The sequence below is a fragment of the Sciurus carolinensis genome, chromosome 4, assembly GCF_902686445.1.
Source record: "Sciurus carolinensis chromosome 4, mSciCar1.2, whole genome shotgun sequence".
Lineage (NCBI taxonomy): Eukaryota > Metazoa > Chordata > Mammalia > Rodentia > Sciuridae > Sciurus > Sciurus carolinensis.
In genome coordinates this window covers 161,444,388-161,472,245 of record NC_062216.1, presented here as the reverse complement: position 1 = coordinate 161,472,245, position 27,858 = coordinate 161,444,388, and the positions used below count along the sequence as shown (strand labels likewise).

General features: G+C 40.4%; 1 protein-coding gene across 2 annotated transcripts in view; it reads right to left on the bottom strand.

Moving 5' to 3' along the window:
* The window catches only part of Tcp11l2 (t-complex 11 like 2), a 42,522-nt gene extending 19,155 nt beyond the window's left edge, over positions 1–23,367 (bottom strand). The window contains exons 1-6 of one of the 2 annotated variants that reach the window (XM_047550194.1): positions 23,217–23,367; positions 14,870–15,061; positions 12,330–12,465; positions 8,004–8,124; positions 6,541–6,761; positions 4,318–4,454 (exon numbers count right to left, since the gene is read on the bottom strand). In XM_047550194.1, the coding sequence (XP_047406150.1) occupies positions 4,318–4,454; positions 6,541–6,761; positions 8,004–8,124; positions 12,330–12,465; positions 14,870–15,026 (772 nt within the window). In that variant the 5' untranslated portion in view covers positions 15,027–15,061; positions 23,217–23,367. Of the gene's footprint in view, positions 1–4,317; positions 4,455–6,540; positions 6,762–8,003; positions 8,125–12,329; positions 12,466–14,869; positions 15,062–23,216 lie in introns of those variants that run through there. The other variant, XM_047550195.1, reaches the window with a different exon arrangement.
* Positions 23,368–27,858: the final 4,491 nt, after the last annotated feature.

The window sequence follows — 27,858 nt, the reverse complement described above, 5'->3', positions numbered from 1 at the left end:
AGCATGCATTTACAGCAGAATATCAGCTTTTCTCTCTGGGATCTGCTGAGATTTCATGCCCACAAGCTAACACACTGACTGCTCCAAGTGGCTCCAAAAGCAAAGTCAACTCACAATTATAACATTTATAACCTTTTTTAAGGGGACAGGAGTATGAGCTTTACCATTCACTCAACTATTCAGTGATAACTATTGAGCATCGACTATGCGCCAGGTATTGTACCAAGTACTGGGGATTCACAGATGAATAAACATAGCTCCTGCACTCAAGAATGTTCTGGTGGAGTAGCAATGACTTTACAGGTGCATTTACTTAAGTGCCCTAATCTTCAATTAGAAACATGTTGCCGCCCTTACCCAAGACATCTGCTCTTTTTTTTGTCTAGCAACACCTCACCTTCATTCTTTTGGCATTGATTTTCTTTGAGAAGCCATTTTCCCTCATTCCATGTTTTCCTTTCTTGAATATCAATTAGGAGGCCTGGCTAGGATTAGCCTATCTTAGTCATATGCCCATCAAACTTCCAGGATTCTGAATGTGACTAGAGTGCCAGGGATGGTCTGTACATGTTAACATTCTGATGATAAAGCCTTACTTTCCGTTGACTTTACTATACTTTCTTGATGCTCTTTTGGTTTCTGGCATTTAGCTTCTCCTTTGATTCTATGAACTGCCCCAATTCTTCCATTCATTTCCGTTTTTGCTATATCAGCTAGGATTGTTTTCTATAACCCAACTAATACAACACAAAACAAAAATTCCAAAGAAAGTAGCAGAAGTACAGCTTGGTTTAATTTGGACTTAGGAGACCTGGCTTCCAGTTCTAGTTTTACTGCTTTTTAAAGGTGGACTGATTTTAAGCATCAGTGTGCTCTTCTTTAAAATGTTCCTGAGTGACTTTTATGCCAGGAAAAGACCATAATGGAGTTTGGTAAATTTCTGAAAAAGATTATGTCTGTTCCATAGGATTTTTTTCTTCGCTTTTTCTTTTTCTTTCTTTTCTTTTCTTTCTTTTTTTGTGCTGGGGATCAAAGCCAGGGTTTCTTTCACTCACGAGGCAAGTGTTCTACCAATAAGTTATAATCCATGAAATAAAATTCATGAAAACAACAGATATGCTATTTTTCCTTGGGCAAAATAAAATACTTTCCTGGAGTTCATTTAGAAATCCAGTGTTATTTATCAGTATTAATTTTCCAATAAAATTATAAACATATAAGAAAAATGTATGCACAAACATACTACTTCTGTCCTGTGTCAATCTGTGAGGCTCTTATTTTGATATTAGGGCACAGGGACTGGCTTTTGGCAGAGTGACTTGGGGACATAATTTACAGCTGACACGTACTCTGCTTCCTGCACTCTTGAATGCTCCAGCTGGACAAAAATGACGTATATGCATAGCTGAATTTAGTCTATTCTTAAAACTCTGGAAATGGCCAAGTCAATGTGAAAGATGCAAATGAATTAGGGTCATTAACCCTGGGTTTTAAGAGAGAAGTAATTCATCTGAGATGAACAAAATGATAATTCAACTCCATATTAAGAAATCTGCTCAAGATTCCAGGTTATTTTAGTTCCAGACATGGGCAAATCTGTACACACATGTACAGACACAGGCATACAAATGAAGCTCATCACTTAGGACATCACTGCTAAGGACACAGACGGTAGAGTTCAGGTTTCAGATTCAGGTTCTATGTAGGATTCTACTTCTCCTAATACTTTCCCTATAAGAGCCAAAATAACAGAGTCCTTGTAATTTTTGTTGTAAAAAGATATTTAGAATCTAGTGCCATCTGCCAGCTGAAACCAGAGATCCCTCTGCAATATTCCCACAGATGGTATCCTGTTTGAAGAGAGGCAGGACCCCAGAGGGTGGACATGCACATGCTTTGAGGAAGAGACATGTCTGGCTCCATCCCCTGGTACAAGTGCCTTAATCTCAACTTCCTCATTTGTAAATGAGGATGATGACAGTATCAACTTCATAGAACTGTTGTGGGCTTGAATGAGCTGATGGAGTGTTTGGCACATGTAAGGACAAGGCATGTCCTAAGAGCTCAAATAAGGTGTTAATTAGTACTGACTGCTACTAGCAATAGCCAGGCCCATTTCAAAGTTAAAACAGCTCCAACTGTTGGGAAGGTCAAAACCAGCTGTCTGTTACATCCCCTTCACAGATCCTAGTCTGTTCCACGGGGCTTAAACAAAGTCTCTGAATGGCATCCAAGGGGAGAGTGGTACCATGGACCACTGGGTCTCCATGTCACCAAGCAGAACATGCCCAACTTTGCCACTGTTCCCAACACGGCCCTCCATATGTGCACTTCCCTGGGTGCTCCAGCTTGCTGGAGCCCCTTTAGAAGTGGCTTCCCTTCTGCTTTATTTCCATAAAAATTCTGTGTTGACCATTGTGACAGAAAAACTTACCCTAATGAGGATAAGGGGTGGGGAAGGGTGGATCACCTTACTCAGTCTTGGACTGGTGCACACTGAATCCCAGAGACTAAAGACAAGGGTTTGTCAATGAGCAATTAGTCGACTTCTTGCCAGCAGTGCAACATCTGGCACCTCAATTTCTTCACCATGGGATAACAGTAGCTACCTCGCAGGGTGAGAGGTAACTGTGAGAATCCAATGAGGCAATACTTCCTCTATTTCCATTTTTCCCTGGCCCTCCTCCAGTCTCGTTTTAATGCCCATGAGTCCACTGAAACTGCTCCCATTAAGGTCATCAACTCTCCTTCAATATTTAGTCATACCCAATTGTCAAACCTTGACCTGCCTCATTCTGGACTACTTAGCAGCCCCCTGCCCCATCCCACTTCTCCAAATACCACTTTCTTCACTTGTTTTATAGGTTGTCACCTCCTCCTGACTTGCATACTACCTCTCTGGCTATTACTTCCTTCACAGTCTACTCCCCTCACCCTATAGATACAAGAGTCCCAGGCCAGTCCCCTCCGTGTCTACAGACCCCCCACAGTCTCACCCCATGTAATAATCATGATAAGTGCAGAGACCATGGAGCCAAATGTCTGCGTGAATCCAGTTCCATACCTTACAAGCAATTTTAACCTTCCATGTTTCAGTTTCACATCCACAAAGTAGGGGGTAAATTCCTACAGTGTTTTAAAATTTAAATTAGTTAATACAGGCAAAGTGCTTAGAATGTCATAAGCACTTAACTATTATCCATTTCCATGCCTTTATATACCATAAATATGCCCAAATGAATACCCATGATTCCCAGCACCCTCCAATCTCTTATATCTAAATGTCTGCCTGATAGCTCCACACTAATGTCAAACAAGATTTCAAAGTTCATACAAGAAATAAAAAAACTGAATTCTTGATTCCACATCATCTCTTAACTTTCTTTCCTCTGGTATCCCCCATCTCACTAAAATACATTACTATTTACCCAGTAGTTCAGGTCAAGAGAGTCATCTCAACTCCTCTAACTTCCCTCATTCAACCTTCAGCAAATCTTACTACTCTGCCTTCAAAATACACCTGGAATCTGAACTCTTCACACTACTTCCACCACTACAACCTGGAACAAGACACTATTATTTCTTGTCTAATACAATCCAATCAGTATCTTTATTCTTGTACAATCTATTCCCTACCCAGGAACCAGAACATTCTTCAAAAACAAAAATCAGATGTTGGTCCCCTGCTCAAAAACTTCTCACTGCACTTGGAATAAAATCTAAACTACTCTCACTACTAACATGGCTCTCTGTTGCCTGCATCTCCCTCCATGCTCCCCTTGCCTACTCCAGTCATAATGCCTGCCTTGTGTTTGTCAAACTTCATAAGCAAGTTTCTGCTTTGGCATCTTTTTATTTGAAGTTCTCTACACATCCTTTCCTCATCTCTTTGTGATCTCCTCTAAAACGTTATTTTCTAAAGAGGCAACCCTTCTCCATCCTATCTAAAAATACCACCCTCATTCCTGCCCAGTTACTATCTGTCCCCTAATAACACACCTGACAATATTATGTTTACTTGTCATGCCTATTAGCAAGTCAGCTCTTTGGGGCTCTGACTGTTTTGTTCACTGTGGCAACCCCATAGCACCTAAACAATGTCTAGAACACAGCAGGTGCTCAGTAAACACTTCTTGAATGAATGAAAAATTAAATAGTGCTTAGCATAGTTCCTGGGACAGAGTAAACAACTTAAGTTTGTGTGTCTCAAAATGATTGAAAGCAAGGCCAAAACAGTGAAACTAGGCAAAGTGTCAAAAATTAGAGTATCTTATTGTCACCCAATATTAATATAAATACACATTTTATTATACTTACTTGGAGTTTCTTCTAAAATTTCCTGAAACTTGGTTCTCTCATATTCTACCAGCTGGCGTTGAAGGTGTGGTCTGATACTTCTAATTGTAAAATTGACCATGTCCATTTTCATGAGGTCCAGGACATGGAATATTTGTCTAAAAATTTTAAATTAAAATAGGTGATTAAGAAGTTAAGCAGAAGTTAAGCTGAAATTTAATAACAATTACCTATGTGTTGAAGTCTGTAAAATATAAACATCCCAAATATGATTTTGAAATTTCAATTATCATTTGTCAAGGTCACTTTTCATAGAATTTATACATGTGTATTCCAAATGTTTCTTCCACAGGTCTCAAGAATATTTATTATAGCAGATATAATACTTTCAGCTGATCCATTAAGGCCAGTCACAAACAGAGAAAGACAATAAGAAGAATCATCAATTAGCCTTAACAATGACATAAGAAAAAGTCAAGAATAAATTTTCATTTGAAAACCCCTGAAATTTTAAGGAGCCTTAACATAGTGTAGAGGGTTTATATTTCTAAGGAAACAAGAAAGAATAAGTAAATCAACAAAACAAAGAAGGGAGAGGGTAGTGAGGCACCAAGGGAAAATATTTCTAAAAAGAGTTGGGCAGTCCTGTGCTCAAATCCAGCTTTGCAACTGAGCAGATTTTTGGCCATGCAGAAGTTACTCAAAGTCACTGGACCCGAGTTTCCTCATGGGTGAAAGAGGAGGACACCAACCTTGGAGGGATATTATGAATAGTCAATGAGATAATAAATGTAAAGTGCAGGGGGCAGTGGCACACAGCAGGTGCTCAATAAATGACCAAGATGAACATCACGGATTTGGCATTTTATATACACAGTAAGACACCTGGAAGCAAGTTGTGTGCCAGAAAGGAACACAACTCTAAGAATAAAATATATCAAAGCCCAATTTACAGACAAAGAAAGTGTCACTTTGAGAGACTATCAACTTGACTTAAGACACAAAGTAAGTTACCTGCTACATACAGATCAATTTCCTTTTGCTACCTTTCCAAAACAATTACATAAAACTCAATTCCTTAATGTGGGAACATCATAAAACATATATTTAAAAAGGGAAGAAAAGTTCCCATTAATGGGAAAAAGTGTTGTAGACTTTTCTTTCCTCTTGGATCAAGTTGCTGTCTACACAGCTAAATTAGATTCTAGCAATTTAATGTACACCTCACTTCCTCAGGGAAACTGCAGCAAAGATGGTTAGTTGGGTGGGAGGGGTGGGGGGGAAGGGAAAAAAAAAAAAGAAACATCATTACCCTATGTAAACGTAAAAAAATAAAAAAAAAATAAAAAAAAAAAAAAGATGGTTAGTTGATGACCAAAGGTTCATGTTACCTCTCTGCAGAGAGGTACCTCTTTTTCTGGCTGCAAAAAGTATTTCCAGACAGCAGTTACTTTCCCAGGTCCCTCTCAATCTAGGTGGGACCATGTGACTAGCCTTGAACAAAGAAGTGTCACTTTAGGGCTGAGGTGTTTACCCATTGAGTCTACCGACCCCTGTGGTTTCTTTCCATTCCCTAGCTGAATTGAGAAGACTCTGTAAACATTGGGGGAAAGTAAGGAGCTTGGGTCCAAATGGCATGCAGAAGGTCGCCAAACCAAGAACTCCTGAATCAACTGTCATGAGTGAGAACAAACTATTATTAATTAAATCACTGAGAATTCAGGGTTTAGGTGTTAGAGCAGCTAGTGACCCTTACTAATAAAGATGACTTCCTAGACCCTTGATTAGATTAAGACCCTCTGCGGAGGCTCTATTAAGACCCTCTATTTCTCTTCCATACCACTTACCATGACTATAATTCACAGTTCAAGACCTGTCTCCCTGTGAAACCGTAAACTCCCTGGTGCCGGGACTACATCTTTGTATCACAGCATCCCCAGGGCCCACTACATGCCAGCCAACAACCTTGCCAGACCATTCTGTCTGAAAACTGCACACACAGTAAACAACTGACTTACTCCCTGTTTATGTGGTTTTCTTAAAGGGTCAAGAATTCCTTTGGGAATTCTCAGTGATAGCATGCTTACCTATTATATGTGAGGCCCTGAGTTTGATTCCCAACACTGCCAAAGAGAGAATTCTTTAGGAAGACCAGTTATTATTCTGTGTTCCCCAATGCCCACACTTCCTTTCTGAAGGAACACAAAGATACTGTAAGAAAATTCAAGAAACAAAAGTGCTAACCTCAGCAACTCCACAATGTTGCTAGAGGCCTTTAACTCTCTGATATCATCATCTCGCACAGGAGCACACAGCTTTCCCATTGTACTGATGACGTAGTTGGCCAGGCCTTGGATGTCGACAGCACTGTGCTCAGCCTGTTGCCTAATGAGGTCTGTGTCCAAAACTTCACAGATTTGATTGCGAAGCCGGTTCCCACCAGGAGTCAGAAAAGAGAGAAGAATCTACACAGGGGAAGCAAGAAAAATTAACAGGGTCATTGCATGAATAAAGGTTGTCACTTTCCACTTTTGTGTCTAGATGACCAAGCTCCTTATCCATATTATAATGCCCCGTGATGCCACAGATAGTGTCTTTGCCTGGGTGGTGGATCAAAGGAGCATACCAGCATCTCAGCTCTAAGAAGAAAGCTCTATTTCTTAATCAAAAAGTCTATGGAAAAGTAGTACAAATAAGTTGTAGATTATGGCTCCAAAAGTACCCTTGAAAAAAGAGTAGACAAAAACACCCTGTGGGGCCAATAAAGTATCTTTTTCATATAAAATATTATTTATTAGAAAAGCAAACTGTTTACTGAGTCTCCAATACACAGTGGACACTATGCTTACATATATAGCACATGGCTGGGAGCACAGGCTCTAAGCCACAATGCCTCAATTCAAATCCCTCTGATCCCTCAAAGCTTTGGGATACCAGGTAAATTGGAGAACTTGGTTTCTTTACATAAAATTATGGGAGTAACTACCTCAAAGAGTTACAGTAAAAATAAATAAAAATTTGGTGCATGATACGAAACAAGTGCCTTGTAAAAGTTAGTTCATTTAATTCTCATAACTACCCTGTAAGCACTCAGGAAATTGAGACTTGGAGTCCATCCCTAACTCAACCTATCTAACTCCAGAGTCTGGTCTGTGCTCAGCACTGCCCTGATCTCTGTCTTTGACCTTTTTATTCCAGTCTCCATCCCACTTCAGAAGGTGCAGGGAAAAACTCTTACTAGTGATTGTGCTCCATTTTTCAAAAAGAGTAGCTAATACCAAAGGATATGAAATGGTCTTTGCAGGGAGTTTGGGGTGTGTAATTGCTGTAGAGAAAATGTTTTGTCCTCCTCCCCACAAATTCTTATGTTGAAATCCAATTCCCAATGAATGAATTGGAGGTGGAGCTTTTGGGAGGTGATTAGGTGATGACGACGAAGCCATCATGAATGCAATTAATGCCCTTATACAAGAACCTATAAAGCTCCCTTATCCCTTCTACCATGTGAGAACACAGCAAGAATGTGTCCTCTATGAAAGGGAAAGCAGGCCTTCACCAGACAGCAAATCTGATGGTGCCTGGTATTAAGATTTCTCAGCCTCCAAAACTGTAATAAGTTTCTATTGATTATCAGCCAGTCCCTCTATAGTATACTGATACAGAAGCCCAAATGACCAAGACACTAATTCACACAAGCATCAACTTGCCTCTCGGATTTCTTCAAACAGTTTGATGGCATGTTCATATTCAGGAGGGTCAGCATTTAGTTCTGATTCCAAGACATCCCAGAAGGCCTGGTGAACAATATGCTTCACTCGACCAGCCAAGCTATAGCAATGAAATAGACTGCATTAAAATAAGAATTATTTTCCCTAATCATAAAAGACTCACTGTAGCAATTTTTAAAAATGCATAAAAAACAGAACAAAATCACCCATAATCCCATTATTAATCTTTTGACATATTTACCCTGATTAATACATTATTTTAGTAGTTAAAAGTACCCAGTATAGCCAGGAGGAGTGGCACACACCTAAAATCCCAGCAGCTCAGGAGGCTGAGATAGCAGGATCGTGAGTTGAAAGCCAGCCTCAGCCAAAGTGAGGTGCTAATCATTCAGTGAGACCCTGCCTTTAAACAAAATACAAAATAGGGCTGGGGATGTGGCTCAGTGGTCAAGTGACCCTGAGTTCAATCCCTGGTACTAAAAATTTTTTTTAAAAGTATCCAGTATGCATGATATTAGATTTTTTTTCATTTAGTATTCTATCCTGTTTCTGCTAGATTTTTAAAATCTTTCTTATCTTGGCTTATAATAACTTCATAAAATTCTGTCCTAAGGAGATATAATTTAGCTATTACTCTTGTGTTCTAAATTTTAGCAATGAGATGACAAAGTTGCTCTTTCCTCAACAGCTGAAGTTTCAAGGCAAGGAACAGAACAGGTTGACCCAAGGAGCATTTAATGCCTGCCAACTTCCACCTCAATGTCCCATTTAATAGTCAGCCAGACCAAAACACTAAAATAGGAACCTTCCTAGGAAAAGCTTACAATAGAATAGGAGGCCACATTGCTTTACCTCTATATCAATGCCCTAAAATAGTGCACATTAAAATACACATTCCTACACCATTTTGCAACAGCTAATTGGAAAATCACATATTTCTCTGTACTATAATTACTGATGCATCTCTTTTGCCATATAGCAACATATTTCTCCCAGGCAGAGGCCACAACTACTTCCTTCAGGTACTGCCATTCTATGAATGCATGGTGGATGAATTAATAATTTGACAATTATATCTCTTAATATTCCTTCTTTATCTTAATTTCCCCAGTGGAACCCAAGGCCTCGTGTGTGTTAGATAAGTGCTCTACCACTGAGTTACATCCCCAGTCCCTTTAAAAATTTTTAATTTTGAGATCAATCTCACTAAGTTGCCCAGGTTGACCTTCAACTTGCAATTCTCTTGCCTTAGCTCCCCGAGTAGCTGGGATTACAGGCTGGCACCAATATACCTGGCCAAATTTGCCTTCTTAAAATACAAATAGCTAAGTATATAATAGGCTATGAGAGCTGGAAATTAGCCAAAATGCATGAATTAAAATTGCTTATATAATTGCAAATGTTATATTCTACTTAGCAACTTTAAATATTAAAACTTATTCTAGTGGGTTTATTCAACAGAAATGTCATTGCCAATATCTGAGACTCTCCTGGGCAACTACAGAACAATGAGAAAGGCAAACACTGCTGTGCAGACTTTTGCTCTTGACTTTACAAGCCACACACATGTATATACAGCATGAAGGAACAAGAAATGGGCTAAAACAATTTCATAGTTCCCTAAGGGACATCAGAGTTTAAATTGAAGTCTTCCTAAATGCTGCAAGATACTTTTTACCTCTTTAAATTTTGAGAGAAACTTGGAGGAATGGAAAGAACGGATATGATCAATCAAATCCAAGCATTCCTACTGGGTATCAGAAACCTTACTAATTTTACCATGCTTTTTCCCCCAGAGAAAATATTTGATAAAATATGAGAGTCAGTCATATGTTAAAAAGGTAAAAAAAAAAAAAAAAAAACTGGTCACTCTAAAGAGTCACCCAAAAGTCAACAACTAATAACAGGCTACTTCATGCTTAAACAGAGATGATATGTCCTAACTCTGTATTTTGCTTTCTGTGCTCACATTTTCTAGCCATGGCAGAAGATGAAGGGAAGTGGGATTGAAATTTTCCACAGTATTGAAGTACTATATGTACTTTGTATGTATGTACACTGCACTTCTATGCCAATGATCATGCATCTAAAGTGAGTGATGTAGTCCCCATCTTATCCTTGGGAAGAGGCTCAGATATGGTCTCAGTAGAGCCAGGACTCAAACCCAGGGTCTGTCTGATCCTAAAGTGCCTGTGCACTGGCCTTTACTTCCAACTTTTGAATTAAAGTACTCCCCAACTGTCTTTAGACATACTTCATAAAAATTATTAATTTTAAGATTTTATTTTTATTAGTCAATAAATGTGTATTAAACATCCAATACGTGGTTAGTCCTGTTTTAGGCACTAGAGACGCTGCAATACAAAGAAAGTCTCTACCTCAAAAAGCTTATGCTAGTTGGAATATAAAGACAAAAACTCATTAAAATGAGTACGGGGAAGCGGGTAGAGATCAGTGGTAGAGTATAAGCTTAGCATGTGTAAGGTCCTGGGCTCAATGCCCAGCATGTGCACGCACACACACATGCTCTCTCACATACACAAAGAGTAAGATAATTTCAGAGCCATGAACAGAACAGAGTGAAGCAATGTGGTGGATAGTGAAAGGGTACTAATTTCACTAGGTAGGTAAAAAATCTTCTAAGATCACAGTGATCTTTGAGTCAGACCTCAAAGGGGAGAAGAAAGAAACTGTGTGAAGATCAGGGAAAAAACAAGAAGGAAAAGTGACAAAGTCCTTGAAGTAGGATCAAGCTTAGTGTACACCCACATCAGGAAGGAAAGTACTACAAAATAAGGTAGGGAATTAGGGTTTTCCAAGCCATCGTAATTTAGATTTTTATTCTACATTTAATGGAAAACCACTGAAAGGTAATAAGCTAAGAAATGATCTGATCTGATCTGATTTATCCTTCAGAAGGATCATTATAGCTACTAACTAGATATGGAGGACAGACTGTGGCAAGAGAGGCAACCAGTTGGGACAACCAGAAGGGACCGAGCTTAGGGGTGTAACATGAGAGCTAGTATATCATGAAATTACCAAAGAAAACCAAACAGATACACCTACCGCAGCCTGTAATCTTAAAAAATATTAAAGATTATTAGAAATAACATCTCCAGCAATATATATTTCAAAGAAGGAAAATTATTATGTTTACTTGTTTTCCTACTTTAAAATAAACAAAAAGTTATGAATGAAATCAAATACTATCTGTAAGTTATCTTAGAAGAGAGAATGCTTCAGGACTAATAATTGGCCCTGTGAGGTTAAAAATATCAATGCCACTGTCTATGAGTTAACTTAGGATAACTGATCTGTATTAAAGTGTTCAAGCCTTTTTCCTCTTTGTTCCAGAAGAACTGGAGCCACTGATGCCAGAGGTTGGGTGAGATTCAAGAGTGTGGCTCTAACTAGAGGCCCCTGGGGATAAGATAATCAAGGGGTGCCCACCTGCTGCTGTAATTCCTACTATAATGCTCTGGTTTGCCTATTCTTAAACTCTGGTGGTTCAGTTGCATTTATTTATTCTTTACAACTTGAATATCAGTTTTTAAAGTTTTTTATTTGTTCTTTTTAGTTATACATGACAGTAGAATGCATTTGGACATATTATATGAAGTATAACTTCCCATTCTTGTGGTTGAACATGATGTGGAGTCATATGGGTCGTGTATTCATATAAGAACATAGCAAAGTATGTTCATTCATTCTACTGCCTTTCCTATTTCCATACCCCCTCCCTTCCTTCATCCTGAATATCGGTTTTTAATAAACTAATCAGCAAGTATTTCTATATGTCAGACAGTATCCGAGGCAATTCAGACAAAGCAGAAAACAATATAGGCATAGTTCTGCCATTGATGTGGGGAATCAAGTGGACAATGAACATAAAATTTATAAATTTTATAAAATTTATAAAAATTTATAAAATTAATAATTTTTTTTTGCAGTGCCTTGTGCGTGCTAGGAAAGTGCTCTACCTCTAAACTGCATCCTCAGACCAAAATTATAAGATTTCATAACAAAGGGGAAGTAGTGGAGTCTATACCAAGAGAGTTAATTGTAGCCTAGGGGGTTCAGGATCGTCAAGAAAAGCATCCCTTAGGATGTAACATGTAACTGAGTCCTAAAATCCTAGAGAAATTTTTTTAAGTATGAGACCTTGTTAGAGAACTAAAGAAGGTTCATTCCCTGTGGATATTACACAAGAACTTCTAGGAATCAGTATGAAACAGACAGATACACACACACACACACACAATCTTCAGCATTGTTTATGCACAACAAAGGTCTACAGGTCACCTGTTTTCAGGGAGGGCATCTTGTTTCAATTCAAAGTTCTCATTTACAGCAATCTCATGAGCAAGAGTCATGTTGGATAAGTTCCTTGCTGCAGTCATCACTTCATCAAATGTCACAAATCTGGGAGGGCTCGTTGCTGAAAGAAAAATAAAAAGTCAGTCAATGCTATAGAAGAGAAGCTGCCATCCAAAGAAGACACCTGATGTATACAATGTTTAATTTATTCTAACGCATACTTCATGGTTTTATAAGCATAAAGAATATACACAAAATACATGGATTTGCTCACTTAATAAAGACTTGAAAAATAGTTTGTTACCAAATTTATTAAATATGTTTTATTTGTAGATGGACACAATGCCTTTATTTAGTTTATTTATATGTGTCATGGAGGATCAAACCCTGTGCCTCACATGTACTAGGCAAGTGCTCTACCACTGAACTATATAGTACCAGCCCTACCATGTTTTATAATAAATTTTTGTTTGATAATAAATTTTCAAATGTTTCTAAGATAAACTTATTAAAATAGGCCTATTATAACATTTTTAAAAATTAAATCATCTTATTTTTGGACTTGCCTTTATTTACATATATTACATAGAGATTGATTATTTTTTAATTTGGTAATTCAGAATTCTCATTAGTTTAAGTAGACTCAATATGAAATAACTAATTTATGAAACTTTAATTTCTAAATGTATAGACAATATAACGTAAGGCTTAAGTTCAATTCTAAGATTTTCTCCCTAGTAATTATCATTTGACTTCACTGAGATATAGCTAACCTTCTATGAGGGCTGGCCTGAGGATTAAATAATATAATTTAAGTGAGGAAGAACATAATAAGAGCTCAATAAATAATTAAAGTAAAATAAAATATACCAGAGAAGCTGGATAACCTAATTTCAGTAGGACAGTTAAAAGAATTTGAGTTATTTCTAGTGATTTTACTATGAAAATATTATAATAAATAATGTTGGTTGGAAATCTTAGCTTCTATTAATTAAAAATCATGATCTCAAGCAATAGGACTGACATATATTTTGCTACCTAATTTTTTAACAAAGGTGGGGAGAGGAGAAGGGAAGAGGAAAGGGATGGGGAAGGCGGGAGGCTAAAGAAAGGTGATATAGAACAACCTCAAAATCCTTCTTCCGGACATATACATATACATATCAGATGTATGAACCATATATATGTAGTGTCAAGAATAAGAAAAAGCACAGAAACTTGAGGTGGCTGCTATTAATTCTTTTGTCAACTCTACCACAAGATTCTCCTTAAAAATTACTGTATTCTTTGGTCCAATAATCCAATGATATCCAAAATAATTTGCAGAAAGGTCTCATGTACCAAGATGTTAATAAAGCACTATTTATTACAGCAAAAATCAAATGAAAACTAACCCGCCCTTTTTTTGTGTGTGGTACTGGGGATCAAAACCAGGGCTTCATGCATGAAGGCAAGTATACTGAGCCACATCCCAGCCCACAAAATAGAACTACATGTTTGATAACAAATCAATGGGCAAGTAAATTTATGTTCTACTCACTTGAAGTAGTAAGCAATCATTTAGAAAATATATTATCGCAAGTAGATGCTTTAGTTATAATACTAAGTGAAAAGATTCCATGTACACACACACACACACACACACACACACACACACACACGCATATGTCTATGTGAAGGATAAGACAGCAAAGTGCTGCTCCCAGCTGTAGTCTTTTGGTGATAGTATCAGCAAGTTTCTTTTTTCTATACTAACATATTTTCCAAGTTTTTAAAATATGAACATAAAAATTTTAAATACAAATGTACAAGTTTTTTATTCTATTAAACATTAGTTGATTTTTTCCTTTATTTACCTTGTCTGCTTGAGTTGTTGCACTTCCTAGACTAAAATGCTAATCAAAAATCTTAAAAAAAAAAAAAAAAAAAAAGAAGGCAAACACACCTTTTTGACACATCTCAAGTGTCCACACACAAAAAAGGAAAAAGCTGTCTTCCTTTGCTACTCTTTCAATTCTTTCACATAACTCTGGTGTAGTAATTCTCCTCATGGGCCCCTTTCTGAGTGACTTGCACAACAGTGTTTGCAATTAGCAGGAAATTCTTTAGAATATCTCACTTCCTGCCTAACCCTTCTACAAGGGCATGTTTCCTTAAATGTGAATCAGAAAAAAGAAAAAAATCTGGTTTGGGATTTATTTTAATTTGTCCAAGAAGCAATCACAAGAAGGAGTGACTTTTCATCATTTGGGAGAAAAGACAGATGGGGTCTGGGAGTCTGATTTATGGTCAAACCAAAGCAGATTAGAGACACTGATCAAAATAAAAATCAGCAGGTTGTGAGCTTTAGTGCCTATTTCTGAGAACACATGCAAAATAGCTGCAGTCCCCCTGCAGTGCCGGGCTGATATGCCTAGAAAGGAGGGTTAAATCTGGGCTTTGCACTCCACCATGGCTGACTTTTCAAATCCAACACACTCTACAAGCACCCCACCGCCCTCAGCCCCGCTACCCTGTGGGCTCACAAACAGGAGAGCTGGATTTGCTGGAGGAATCGCTTGTGAAGCTCTGTCTGGAGCACTCATAGTCACTGAGTGAAGCCATGCTCTCGGAAAACCGTGAAGAGTCTGAATCACTCGGATGGTCCTCGCCCACACACTGCTTCTCACCATTGAATGGCATTGTGTGTCACTTGAGTATGGGTAAAGGGAGAGCACCTGTACAGACAAACAGACCCTGCGTCAACAATCTGAGGCACTGCCACTGGCGCTGAAGAGGCTTTTCCACTATCGACAACTATACCTACAGTCTAACAGTGTTGGAAAGCTCCCAGAAGATTGCTGTGTCCCTCTGTTAGCACCTTGGCCACGTGATCACAAGGCTATCAAGAATGCCTTCCAGAAAAGGGATTCCACACTCACCAATGTGAGCTGACCCAGGACATACCCATTATGAATGCGGAACAGATCTAAGCAATGACATATTGATTTAAAAAAATATGCTAAGACATGGGAAGGTAAGAGAATGCTGGGCTCTGGGGTTATACTGCTCTTTCTGCCTTGGGGAGATCACTTTACCACCTACCTCATCAGTGAAACTGGACTGGAAGACTGACCTCATAGGGTACTTGAAGACTGAGTAGGATAAATCTCATTAAGGGCTTGGCACAGCAATCAAATGTTAGTTGTTGTTATTGTTTTAAATAAAATAGTTTTGAAAGTAGACTCTTCATGCTCCCTATGAGCTTCTTGCAGGAAGGAAAGACTGAAGAAATCTCTGTCTGGAGTGTCTTTAGCTTCTTCTCCTCCACTTTCATATGAATTGCCACAACATGAAGAATAAGACCTAATATTTGGTTTGTACAAAGTAGCTACCCGCCCAATTGAGTGATCGGGCACACAGGATGCTGATTTACAGAACAAGGGAATAGACTTAGAGGGACAAGGGGACTTACTGTACCACAGAACCAATCCCTTGAGTCTAAACTGAATGCTGTTTCTGGGACATTAGACTGCCCACCAGGAAAGGGAGTCAGGCCTGGGCACAACCCAGAAAGATCATGTGTACAATGAATGATCAGGGCTGGGATCAGGAGCAAGGCCTGTGAGGAAGTTGGCCTTGATATGAATGTGATGTCAGCTGACACACAAGGGAAACCTGGGCCCCAGAAGAAAGGCGCTTCAAATCCTGGATGGGCAATGATAGGAAGAGTTCATGCATCCCTTTAAACTTGAACCAGCCCTTGCAATAGAGGATACAGTGCTTTTAAAACTGCCAGAATGTGAAGCCATAACTATGCAGAATAAAATTAGCAGAAATGCCTGCAGTTTCTGCAATGATTCCATTTACTGAGTGCTCACAGGGCACAGGGCACTGGGCATGGGAAATATTAACAGTGAACAAACCAGACAGGGACCTACTCTCACAGCTCACAAGTCCAGTTACCCAAAACTGTGTGTGTCAAATGCTAGATGAGAAAGGGGAAAACAAGGCATTGCTGAGAAAACATGATAAAGAAAAGGGACGATCAGAACTCAAGAGGGGGAAGGAGTTACTTTGTTGAGAGAAACAGCCAGTTTTTATTTCTTAGGTGGTGACAGGAACAAGAATGAGCCTGAGAGGATATACTAGGTGTGAAAAGCCCAAGGGCATCTGCCCACTGCCTCACCTACCAAATTTCTTCAGTCAGTCCTGACACAGAAATGCACCCTGCCCAGGTCACTTTTCTTTTGGGAAGGGGTAGCGGGGATACTAGGGATTGTACCCAGGGATGCTTTGCCAGTGAGTTACATTCCCAGCCCCTTTTTAAAATATTTTTTTGAGACAGGGTCTTTGTTAATTTGCTGAGACCGGCCTCAAACTTGTGATCCTCCTGCCTCAGCCTCCTAAGGCTGGTTATAGGCATGCATGTTCAGCTCCAGGCCACCACTTTTGCAAGCGGAAAAACCCTAACTGCCTCTGCAGACTAAAGGGCATGGTGTGGAGCACAGCTGCCAGGAAGCACTCTACTGCATGGAGAACACCCTACCTTAGAATCCTCAGCTAATTACCACGAACACAGGCTATAAAATAGCCCTGAACCCTTGCATCTTCAGTGGTGAAATAACCTACTCTACCCAATGATACCTAGCCTCTAGCTGAGCTTTACCTCCAATCTGCTGGCAGAAAGGAAGAGGTGATAAAAGAAAAGGGGTTTCTATAACTCTTTTACTTCCACCAAACCCTAAATCCTCAATGGAAACCAACCCCTCTAGCTTGCTGCCTCCCTCTTTGCCAACATCTTACTTCCTACTGACAGTAATCGTGAAAACACTACCTTCTTGAGGAAGCTTCCCTCTACCCTCCTGCCAAAGTTCATGGTACTCTCCTTAGTATATTTGCAGCATATCTCCACAAAAGCACTTGTACAGTTATTTTCTTCCCATGGCTACTCCTGAATCTGCTTAATAAGGCAGACACTGAGTCTTGTCCACTACCAGTGCCAAGTATATGACAAGTAATCATTCAGGGTCAGCTGAATCACAATCATTGAATTCCATTTGGTACAGCTTCGACTAGAACATTTGCAAGCTGATACCACTACACATTTACATGCCTGGTACTGCCAAAGTCCAAGCCCCAGTGCAGGGAATCTACTACCTAAGCCTAGTTCATTAGATTTAAAACTCAAAATACCAGGTCTTTGTCACACTCTTATTTGAATATCTTAAAGTTTGTTTCCACATTTTTTTTCCTTCAGTCATTTCCCAGCAATGTAACAACTGGGCTGTGCAGGCTCTGCTCTTGATTTTCACCCTACAGCTGCCTCAAATGAGTATCTTTGGTTGTTTTTCTAAATATAAGTGAATAAAAGCTTTCATCCATGGGAATTTATGAACTAGGTTAACTGTTATTACTTCCATTATATTCTTCTACTCCAACTGGACAGCACATTTGGTAAGTTTCTTAGTTGTATTTAACAAGGCAATCAACTGCAAAGATTTAAAAAACAAAAAGCTCTAGGTTAGGAATTGGAAGTCCAGGGTTAGTTTGCTATGTGACTCTATGCATAGGACATCTGCTCTCCTCACCTCATTTTCTAAGAGGATGGGGTCAGTTAGTTCCTTTCAACTAGGAATTGTTAAGATGCTGCAACCCAGAATTCTATGAGGCATCACTAAAAGCTCTAATAAATTAAATGTGCTCATAGCAGGCATGTTTAATTGCATACCACTATACTTTCTGCCAACAAGTTACTAGAGGTAGATCACAGGGGATAAAGCAGAAAATTTTAAAGATTTGCAATGTTTAGAAATGCTTGTTTAGTTGGTAGAAGCTGTCCCATTGTTACTGGGCTTAGTATATCTAAGCACAAAAGCCTGTATTTGAAGATGATTATTATTACTCTACTAAAAAACTGCCTATTTCCTCTTACGGGCAAACTGATAATGCCTAATTAGGGCTGGGTGAATATCCACATAGTCAATATACAGAGAGTACTCAGCATAGAGTCTGACACAGAATAAACAGGATACAGAGGTTTTCTTTTGATTATGTGCTTGATGTTAATACTATCATTCAGGTGTTAAAAACTGGAGGGAAAACCAGTTTTATTCCAGGATGACAAAATTATGTTCCCCTACAGATATACAAGGTGGTAGTCAACCTAGGACAGAGTTCTTGTACTTGTTTGAAATATAAAACCCAAAAGCAAATGGCCTTCTGCTGGTTCCTTCTCACCTTTTTGGTCTTGAGTTTCTATTTAAGTCATCTAGGGACAAAGCTACTTGACTCAAAAAGCACTGAGGTTAATTAGATTGCTTTTATAAGTATTTTGGATCCTTTCTTAGACTGGTGATGATAAAACTAGGCTTTAAAAAAAAAGAAACATAATAGTTATACTCACAAATTTAGAGTTACCTAACTTTCACCAATGCAACTCAGAGGTAAATCAAATAACTTTTCAGGAATACCACCTGTCATCCTACCTGGAGGCTCACTCACTGGTCACAACAGTAAAGACAGAAGGTTACTCCAAGCAAAGCCTCCAACACTTACAGTGGATCACTATTTAAAGAAAATGAAATACTGTCATGTCCGCACCTGTATTGTATTGTACTGGTCTGTTCTTTCATAGTAATAAATACTGTCTTTTGACATGCCTTCTAAAGTCAATGACTCAAAGACAGTCAGATACTTAAATACTCGTTTAATAAATGAACAGATGAACGAATGGCAGTGTAACTACTGACATCTTAGAGATGAGGGATCCTAAGGGTCTAATCATGTTTCCTCCCACAGACTCAGCCTGTATCCCACTTTACTTCTTTATTTCCTTTCTGCAGCAAACTATAAGTAGTCCTCTACTGGACTGGGATTGTAAAAGTATGCCAGGGATAATACACATTTCACTGAAGCAGTAAGAACGCTAGCTAGCCCACTGAACTGGGTTCTTAATCCCAACTCTTGACACTTACTAACTGGAGACAGGGAACTTACCACTTGTACAATAGGGATAATAATAGTATCTACTCCGTAGAATTGTTGTGAATATTAACTGAAATAGTCTATGTCAAATACATTAGTTCCTAGTAAGGGCCTGAAAATGTCAACTATTATTTTAGCCTTATTAAAAGAAGTTAAAAGCCAATGTCATAAAAAACAAAAGTTGAAGATATTTTCCAGATGAAGAGAGATTTGATAACTGCTGTTGTTTGAAGATGTCTCCAAAAAAAGTATGTTTTGGAAACTTAATCCCCAATGTAACAGTGTTAGGAAGTGGGACTCAATGCAGGTGCTTAGGTCATGAGGAGTCTGTGCTCATGAATGGATTAATACCAATTACAGAAGGGTATGAGGCCCTGAGTTCAACCTCTGTGCTCTCTCTTGCCCATGTGATGCATTTGGTCATGTTATGACGCAGCAAGGAGGCCCTCACCATATGCTGGCCCCTTGATCTTGGGCTTCTCAGCCTCCAGATTGTGGCTAAATAAATTTCTGTTTGTTGTAAATTACCCAGTTTGACGTATTCACAAAATGAACTAAGACAAAACTGAATGCAATATTCCAGATTAGATTCTGTTCTGGACAAAATAAATGTGATCAAGAACATAGTTATAATACTTGAATCTACTATTTTACTCTAATATTAAATATAATAAAGTTGATAAATGGACTAAGGTTATTTTAAAAAGGAACTTGATGTGTACAACTTTTTCTCAAATGATTCAAACAAAAGAGAAAGAAAACAACAAAACATATGGAGAAAAATGTATTAGGTGAATCTGACTCACAAGCAGACAACAGGATTGTTCTTAGTACTATTCTTGTAATTTTTTTCTGTAAGTTTGACAGTCAAAACTTGTCATAATGCCCATATTCAACAGTGCTTGGAGAATAAAACAAGAAATAGGCCAGAGTCCTTCAGAAGGGGCAAATAAATACATCACATTCCCAGGTGATTTCCCTTTTCCTAAGAGATCTCTTGGCTGTGGTTTACAACCCTTTGTGGGCTGGCCTCTGCCCACTTTGTCCTGCTCCACTCTCCCCCTAACCTAGACACAGTGGCCTTCATTGGGTCCTGCAGACATGTCCAGTTTCCTACTTTGGAACACTTGTACCTGTTCTTTTCTCCCCCTGGAATGTTACTCTTCCTAATCTCCAAAGGGTTGGCTCCTTGTTGTCATTCAGATTAGAAATTTAATATCACAACTTCAAGGAGACCTTCCCCTGAGACCCTTCCACTCACCTCATCTACATTAGCCTTCTAGAGCTTGGAGCACTGGTTGGGATGTAGTCTGGGCTCAACAAACATTGTTGTATGAACAAATTGAGCCACTCCTATTCATAAGACAACTTGGATTTTCCTTTTTTTCTGCCCCCGTCACATTACTCATATTACCATTATGTGGTCACTTAAACTACTAGAGTTGTCTGCATATCTTCTCACTGCTAAATTTTAAGCTGCTTGTGGTAAGAAAGCTATGTCTCCCTTCTCCAATTCCCAGTGCCTACTTCAACACATTTACAAGGCGTCAATAATTCAAGCTAGCAAAGACTTAGTTTCAGGAGTTTAAAGAAAATTTTTACATTATATTTTTCCACCCTCCAAAAGCACTAACACCAAATAATAACAATTGGAGTTAACAGTCATGGAGCACTTATTATAATCTTAATAATAAGAACTCAGTAACTATTTAAGTCTTTTAAATATTTTATCTCCTTGAATCCTCATTATAGCCTTGTTAGCTAAGGTATTATCCCCATTTTATTATGAAAGCCTGAGGCTCAGAGAGGTTGCATTACTTTCCCAAGAGTGCACAGTAATGCAGAGGCATCAGTTAAAACCAGACACTGGAACTCTAAAGCCCATGCACTCTATTACTCCAGGATGGCTGAAGAAAATTCAGTGAGCTGCTCTTTCTTTCCATTCCCACTCTGCCAAATTGATCTCTCCACCACCACGTGGACACTTGCACATGTGGTAGCAAGCTGACCTTATCCTGGGATGTCTGCTCAAGTACTATACTGTGAAGGACATTACTGAGAGAGTTCACTGTTCAAAATAACTCTCAACCACCCCACTGGAGTGACTGAAAATCCTCTATCAGGGAGTCAATCCTTATGTACTGCAAAATCCGTAGTTAGAACCCAAATATGATACAAAGGGTTAACTGCTTAAAGCTAACATGAGTCATAAACATTTTGGAGTGAATTATTCAGATTATCCAGCAGAGTTCTGAGGAATGGAACCCATCCAGTTAAGGTTAGGTTATGGAAAAGAGATGACCAGAAACGTCTAATGGGTATACTTCTTTAAGACCAGATCAAGGTCAGGTGGAAGGACAAGCATTCACATATGGGTAGTAAAGGGCAGGGAGTCAGAAGAGTAAGACTAGGCTCTTATAACAAAATTGCAGATGCTGGAAAATGTACATTTTCCACAAACTGCTGCTTTAGAACCAGTACCAAATAGCAGCACTGAAGTTATTCACGCATAGCAAAGCAAAACCACAGAGCAGAGAGATAGGTGCCTGCACTATTCAGCTAGACAATACTGGTCTTCATCAAATTAGAACCAACAAAGAGCTAGATAAAAGCCAACAAGCCAGTCACTGTCTAAAAAGCAGATGTTCATGCTACACATAGCATTACAGCATCAGGGAGAAGGATTTCTAGGCACTTTTCATAATTGAAAGCACTCTCCTCCCATCCCAGCTGGCCTGTTTTAGTACCTGTGCTTCCCCCTCCAGGGCCCTCAACCCTCACAAAATGGCATTGATGCTGCTTCTACACGTGACTGGGTATTTTCAACCCTGGGTCACTTCAAGCCAGACACTCTCCACTGGCTGTCACGGTTGATGTATGAAATCTTTTCTAGGAACAAGAGAAAGAGGCTGAGAGGCAGGTAGGAAGGGCAAGGTTTCTGGACTGGAGACCATAGGTGCTGGGGGCTCAACAGGGATGAGGGCATTTTGTCTTCTATCTTCCTGCTTAAGGTAGTAGGACAATCGTCTAGAAGAAAATTCCCCAAACTTGACAAAATTCGTCAAGCTTAACAACTGTGTCCCTGTCTCCATCTTCTACCTCCAATAATATGGCAATTATCTTAATTAGGAATTTGCACTTAAATACGTTTATTTTCAAAGGAAAACTTTGTATCATCGAGAAATCGCTTGGATTAATGGAGCAGTTTTTCCTCTTTCTAACAAAAACACGCAACTATGTTTATCCACGTGCCACCAAATCATCTCAGCTACCCCCAGCGGTACCAGCCCGAGGAGCAGCTTTGGGAAGCACAAAGCCATCCCTGCGAGGTCCAGGTCCAGGGTTGGAGCCCAAGCCGACCAGCATCTCCACGCCTCCTCCAGGCGAGGTCACGACCAGGGGACTCACCCGGAGGACGCCCCTCCCTCCAGGAGCACCACGTTTCCTGTCAAAACAAACCCGAGGAGGAGGGGACGGCGGAGGCAGAGCCGAGTGCTCGGGAAACCCCGGCAACAAACCCCAAACAGTCGCCGCGGGCCCCGCCCGGCCCTGCCCGGGGAAGGGGCCTCGGCAGCCAGTTTGGAAGCCGCCCGCGGCGCAGGCGCTGGCCCCGGCCCAGCGGGCTGTGAGCGGCGGCGAACAGCCGGGACCCCGCCGCCTCCCGGGCCGGCGGCCCGCGGCCACTCGCGTGCGCGCCCCGCTCCCACGCGGGACGGCAGTTCGAGGTCAAACAGGGAGCGGGTGGGTAAGGGGCCAAGCGTGTCGGTCCCTGGGCCCCACCGCCTCGGGCGGCGTTCCGAAATGCAGCGGGGAGGCCCTCGGGCTGCCCTGGGTTGAGCTGTCCCCTCTGCTGGCCCTGGTCCGTCACCTCAGAGCCCGCAACCCCTCCCGGGGAAGGATACGCACCGAGTCCGGCGCGGAGACAGGAGAAAGGCGACCAAGTGACCCCGGGCCAGGGGTGGGGGTTCCTCAGGGAGTCCCCCCACCGAGTGCGGCACAACCTTGGAACTCCTCGACCCAACAAGTCCCAGCCCCTCGGCACCCCCACGCGGTATTTAAAGGGCCCTGAGGGACTCCAGGGAGGAGGCCACCACAAAACCAGCGAGAGGGGGGACGACGGAGCCGTGGAGCCGGGAACGGCAAGTCGTTTCCGGCTCCAAAAGGCGAATTCTCACGGAATTCACCTGAGACCGAAAGAGTCTCCCCGATGCTCGGAGGATAAAGGGCAAGGATAGCTCGAGATGGAGGCCGTTTTGGATGCGAGATGGACGCTCCCCCCGCGCGGCGAGTGGTGCGGTCCGGACTCCGCGGGGCGGGGAGAGGAGTGTTTACGGAACTGGGGCAGCGGTGCTGCCCTGAGAGCCGGGCGTTGGGGGCGGGGCCTATGGAGGGCGGAGCACCGGGCGTTGAAGGCGGGGCCGAGCGGGGGCGGAGCCGGAGCGGCGCTTGAGTCCCTGGCACAGGGCTGCGAGCCTCGCTGGCTCAGTGAACCGTGTTGCCGGCTCCTGGCCCCTACTGAAACTTTCAGAACCCTCACACCCCTTATCTAGACCTGGCACTCAGCTAGGTGCTCATCATAGCACTGTCCACACACAAACACACACAGATTGTCAAACCGAAAACGTCCCAAGTGGGCTTTCCCACGCACTTCAGCGACTCACCACGTCATTCATCTTTATATCTGCTTCTCCATTTAGAAACGTGAGTTCAGATTTGCACCTGCAAGCGACGATTAGCGCCTGGGAGCCACACCTACCCAGGTTCTCGGAAGACTTCGTGTGCGTGCAAAAGATAAAGCTTCATACTTCCTCTAGGGTTCTTTGGCAGCGCCTATCTCCAGAAGAAGTTTCAACATGAGTTAATGTAAATAAGCAACTACAGGAGAGGCTCTGCGAGGTCAGGCCTGCTGTTCATCGCTTGTGAACTTGCTTCAGGGCATACAAGAAACAAGCTTCCCCTACAGTATACATGAAAACCACTATGTCTTCTGCCAGGGGTAAATGGGAATTATTTGGTAGACAGTTTCACGCAGTAAAAATGTAAGTAAAAGAATGTTAATTGGATTGTGTATAGGCTGAAGTATTTCTGCCTAGTGCTGAAATCATGTCTGGATTGTGGAGGCAAATTGACCAGCACTGTTGTAGAAAGAAAGAAGAAGAAAATCAAAGAAAGAAAGGCAACATTTTAAAGCAGGATAGAAATCCAGGTCTTCAGTGGTTACAACATGGACTCTTCTTGGGTTCAAACTCTGGCTCTGATATTTACTACCCGTGAGATTTTGGTCATTGAGAGTGACAATAGTTGTTCCATTGGGTTATTATGAGGAGGAAGTGAGAAGAAGTATGTTTAAGTGTGGCATACACGGTAAGCATGCAATCAGTCTTAGTTTTTGAAACTATTTGGCAAACCACTCTGAACAAACTTAGCTGGTAATCTGTGGAGATTTATATGTGTTTTCTTTTATCACTTTCTCCTAAAATACACAACCATCTGATACAGATCAAGAGATTAAAAAGAAAATGTTGTTACCACCCAGGTTCTTTCCTACAAACACACCCTTATTTATATCATTTGTTGGAATAAGCAGATGACAGAAGTCTCCAATTTAAATTCTTGCCAAATAACAACCACCACACAACTGCCATCACCACCCTAAAAGCTCCACAACAGAAAGATTAGCCAAAAATATCTCCAGACTGCTGGTAACTCTGTGACAATGACACATTGCAGCAGTGCTTCCTTTGTAGCTTTGTAGGAATGTGTAATATATTGTTTTGTGCTGTGACATAACCTGGAACAGGTGGACATGAGTCAGGGTAGTTGTGCAGTCTACCTGGGCTGACCAGCTGCCTGACCCTAGCTATGACACTTGTTTTAAAACTCAAATGTGTATCTCTCAAAGCCACAAGGAAGCAATTTTTGTCAAAGCAGATGAGTCACATTTTAGCATGTGGTGGGGTAAGAATCTTAAGTTGGAAGAGGTGGTAAAACATCACAGACCCAAGTTGGGACACAAAAAGATCCTGGAAACACAATCTCCTATAGCTTTAATGTTAAATAACTTGCTATCTTAAAACCCTTTTGTGAATTACCTGACTAACTGCTTTCAGCTGGGCTTTTCTGTAAAAGCACTTTGAAATAACATAAATCTATAAAATATAAGGCAGTTCCCTTAAAAACATGAGCCTCATATCAATCACATCCTTGCTCACAGAGCTCAGACAGTTGTAAAAGAAGACCCCCCCTGCTCAGGTTATGTTCCTGATCTTCTGGAGGGAAAATTTTTGAAAAGGCAACCTCTTCATTTAGTAAAATAATTAGCATTTTATCTGAAGAAGACATATTATTACACCTAATTTTCATAACTTACCTTTTTGAATTATTTAGAGAACTTATGCTAATACAATTGGTTTCCCCCCTACAAATTCTACAAGAGATCAGATTTGTTCTAAGAGCAAAAGACTAAGGGCAGATCAATTTTTTTTTTTGCTTTATAAAAACATATGAATAATCACCTTCTTTTTACAGATCTGAAATCTGAGTTTTAAATTCAATGAATTCTTTAAAAATCAGAAAATTCAAAAATGTAATTGTCATATGGATTTACCACCTCTCAATCATTTGACTTTTCTGATGAAGTCGCATCATGTGCTGATTTAATGTCATGCATACATACTCAGCTAACATGGGGCCTGGGAAGCACACGAGAAGGTTAAACGCTGCCTGTGGTCTTGCCCACTATTTCTTCCTATGGGGATCCTGAAGCCTCTCCTTGTGTTCCTAGGCTTTTACTCAGGCCTGACTTTTTGGTCTGCAACCTGCGCATTTGTCCAAGATCTCACTCTCAAAAGAACCCTGTGCTTGGTTTCATGCTCCACTACTACTGTTTAACATTCTTACTCCTTTTGAACAAAGGGTCCCTGCATTCTCATTTTGTGCTGGACCCCACAAATGATGAAACTGGTCCTGACCTCACCATCCAGAATATGAATCTAGTGTTTTAAAGCACTTACCCCCCCCCACCAAAGCTGCCCCCAAATACAAATCTATTTCATCTAGTATTTAGTTGAAGAAGAATATCTGTTTTGATGCTGGAGAAAAACAAACAAGCAAAAACAGGTTGTGTGGCCCATTTAAGCAATTTTCAAGGGTAATTTTGACTGCATGTGATTTTTGACCTTTAGTTCTCCCTTTACAGCTTAACAGCTCACATAAGATGTGACTCTGTAGAAAAACAAAAGATTAAGTGGAATCTCATGTCTTTCTCTCTCCCTGATCATCTTAAGGTACTTGGGGAAGGTTTGAAAAAATCTCTAAGGGGAAGAGGGACACAATTGAAAGCAGAAAGAAGAAAAAGAATTTGGCTAATACACATAGTATATAGGTCACTGGATGTTTAAAAATCAGCTGCATGCCCTCTGCTCAAATTTGCTGTGAAACTAAAACTGCTCTAAAAAATAAAGGCTATTAAAAATAAATAACCACATCTTATTGGCAAATTCCATTGTTCTTTTACTTTTGGTTTTGAAGATAAGGCAGATTTAAGACATTGACCAGTTTGACTCTTACTTGGTGTTAGATCAATCTCCCAAATCACCACGACCAGTTTTTCCCATGATTCCACTTAACTGAATTAGTATAAGATTGGAAGTTACTTGCTTGTACCCTCACATTTAGACACTGCCCAGACCCTGACCCTGTCAGATACGAAAAAGACAAGTTCCTTCCCCATCCCTCATGGCTCCTTCCACTTACCTGGACAACACTGTTCTCCCCTGGAAAGTAAAAAGAAGAATGACAACCAGCAGCAAGGACAGCTCAGTAGGAAGCAGGGTAGGAAGTGGGAGGAGCCCAGAAGCACCTATGGGAGGTCAGAAAGGTGATGGTGATGGCTCCTTCCCTGACCAGTACAAATCCCTCTTCCTGAGTCCACCTCTGGGCCAGCAGGCAATCTTTTTCTAAGTGACATTCATGGTGGCTGTTTTAGGCCTTCACTTTTAAAGTCAAGTGGAATGCCCAATGGATTGGGGAAGAGCTTCTAAAATAAGATGCAAAACCCAGAATACATAAAGGCAAGATTAGGAAGTGTGACTCTTCAGATACAGAGTGCAACATAAAAACATGAGTTAGAGAACAGTGATTACAGGGAAAGGCCCTGTATGCTAGAAGGTGCCACCGTTAGAGACAGCATGGGTGCATCCTGTATGTATGACATGCATAGGAAAAGACAGAAGACCTTCCGAACTGATTAGGAGGCAAGATCCCAATTCATTCTATATACCTTCAAATAGCTTATTAATGAGAATGTGCTCATTCATAGAAGTGTAATTTCATATGCCACTCTTACCATTGTGTGTCTTCCTAAGTATACCTTGGTGGAGATAAGCTATCAACACTGTACAATAGATAATTTTCCCATCTCCTTTTTATACATACTTAAGAAAGACATGATAACAAATGAAACTTTTCACATAAATCATGTAAAGGAATCTATTTGAAAAAGGTCCTTCTGTATATGGTATGTCAACATTATTCATGCCAGGTGGAA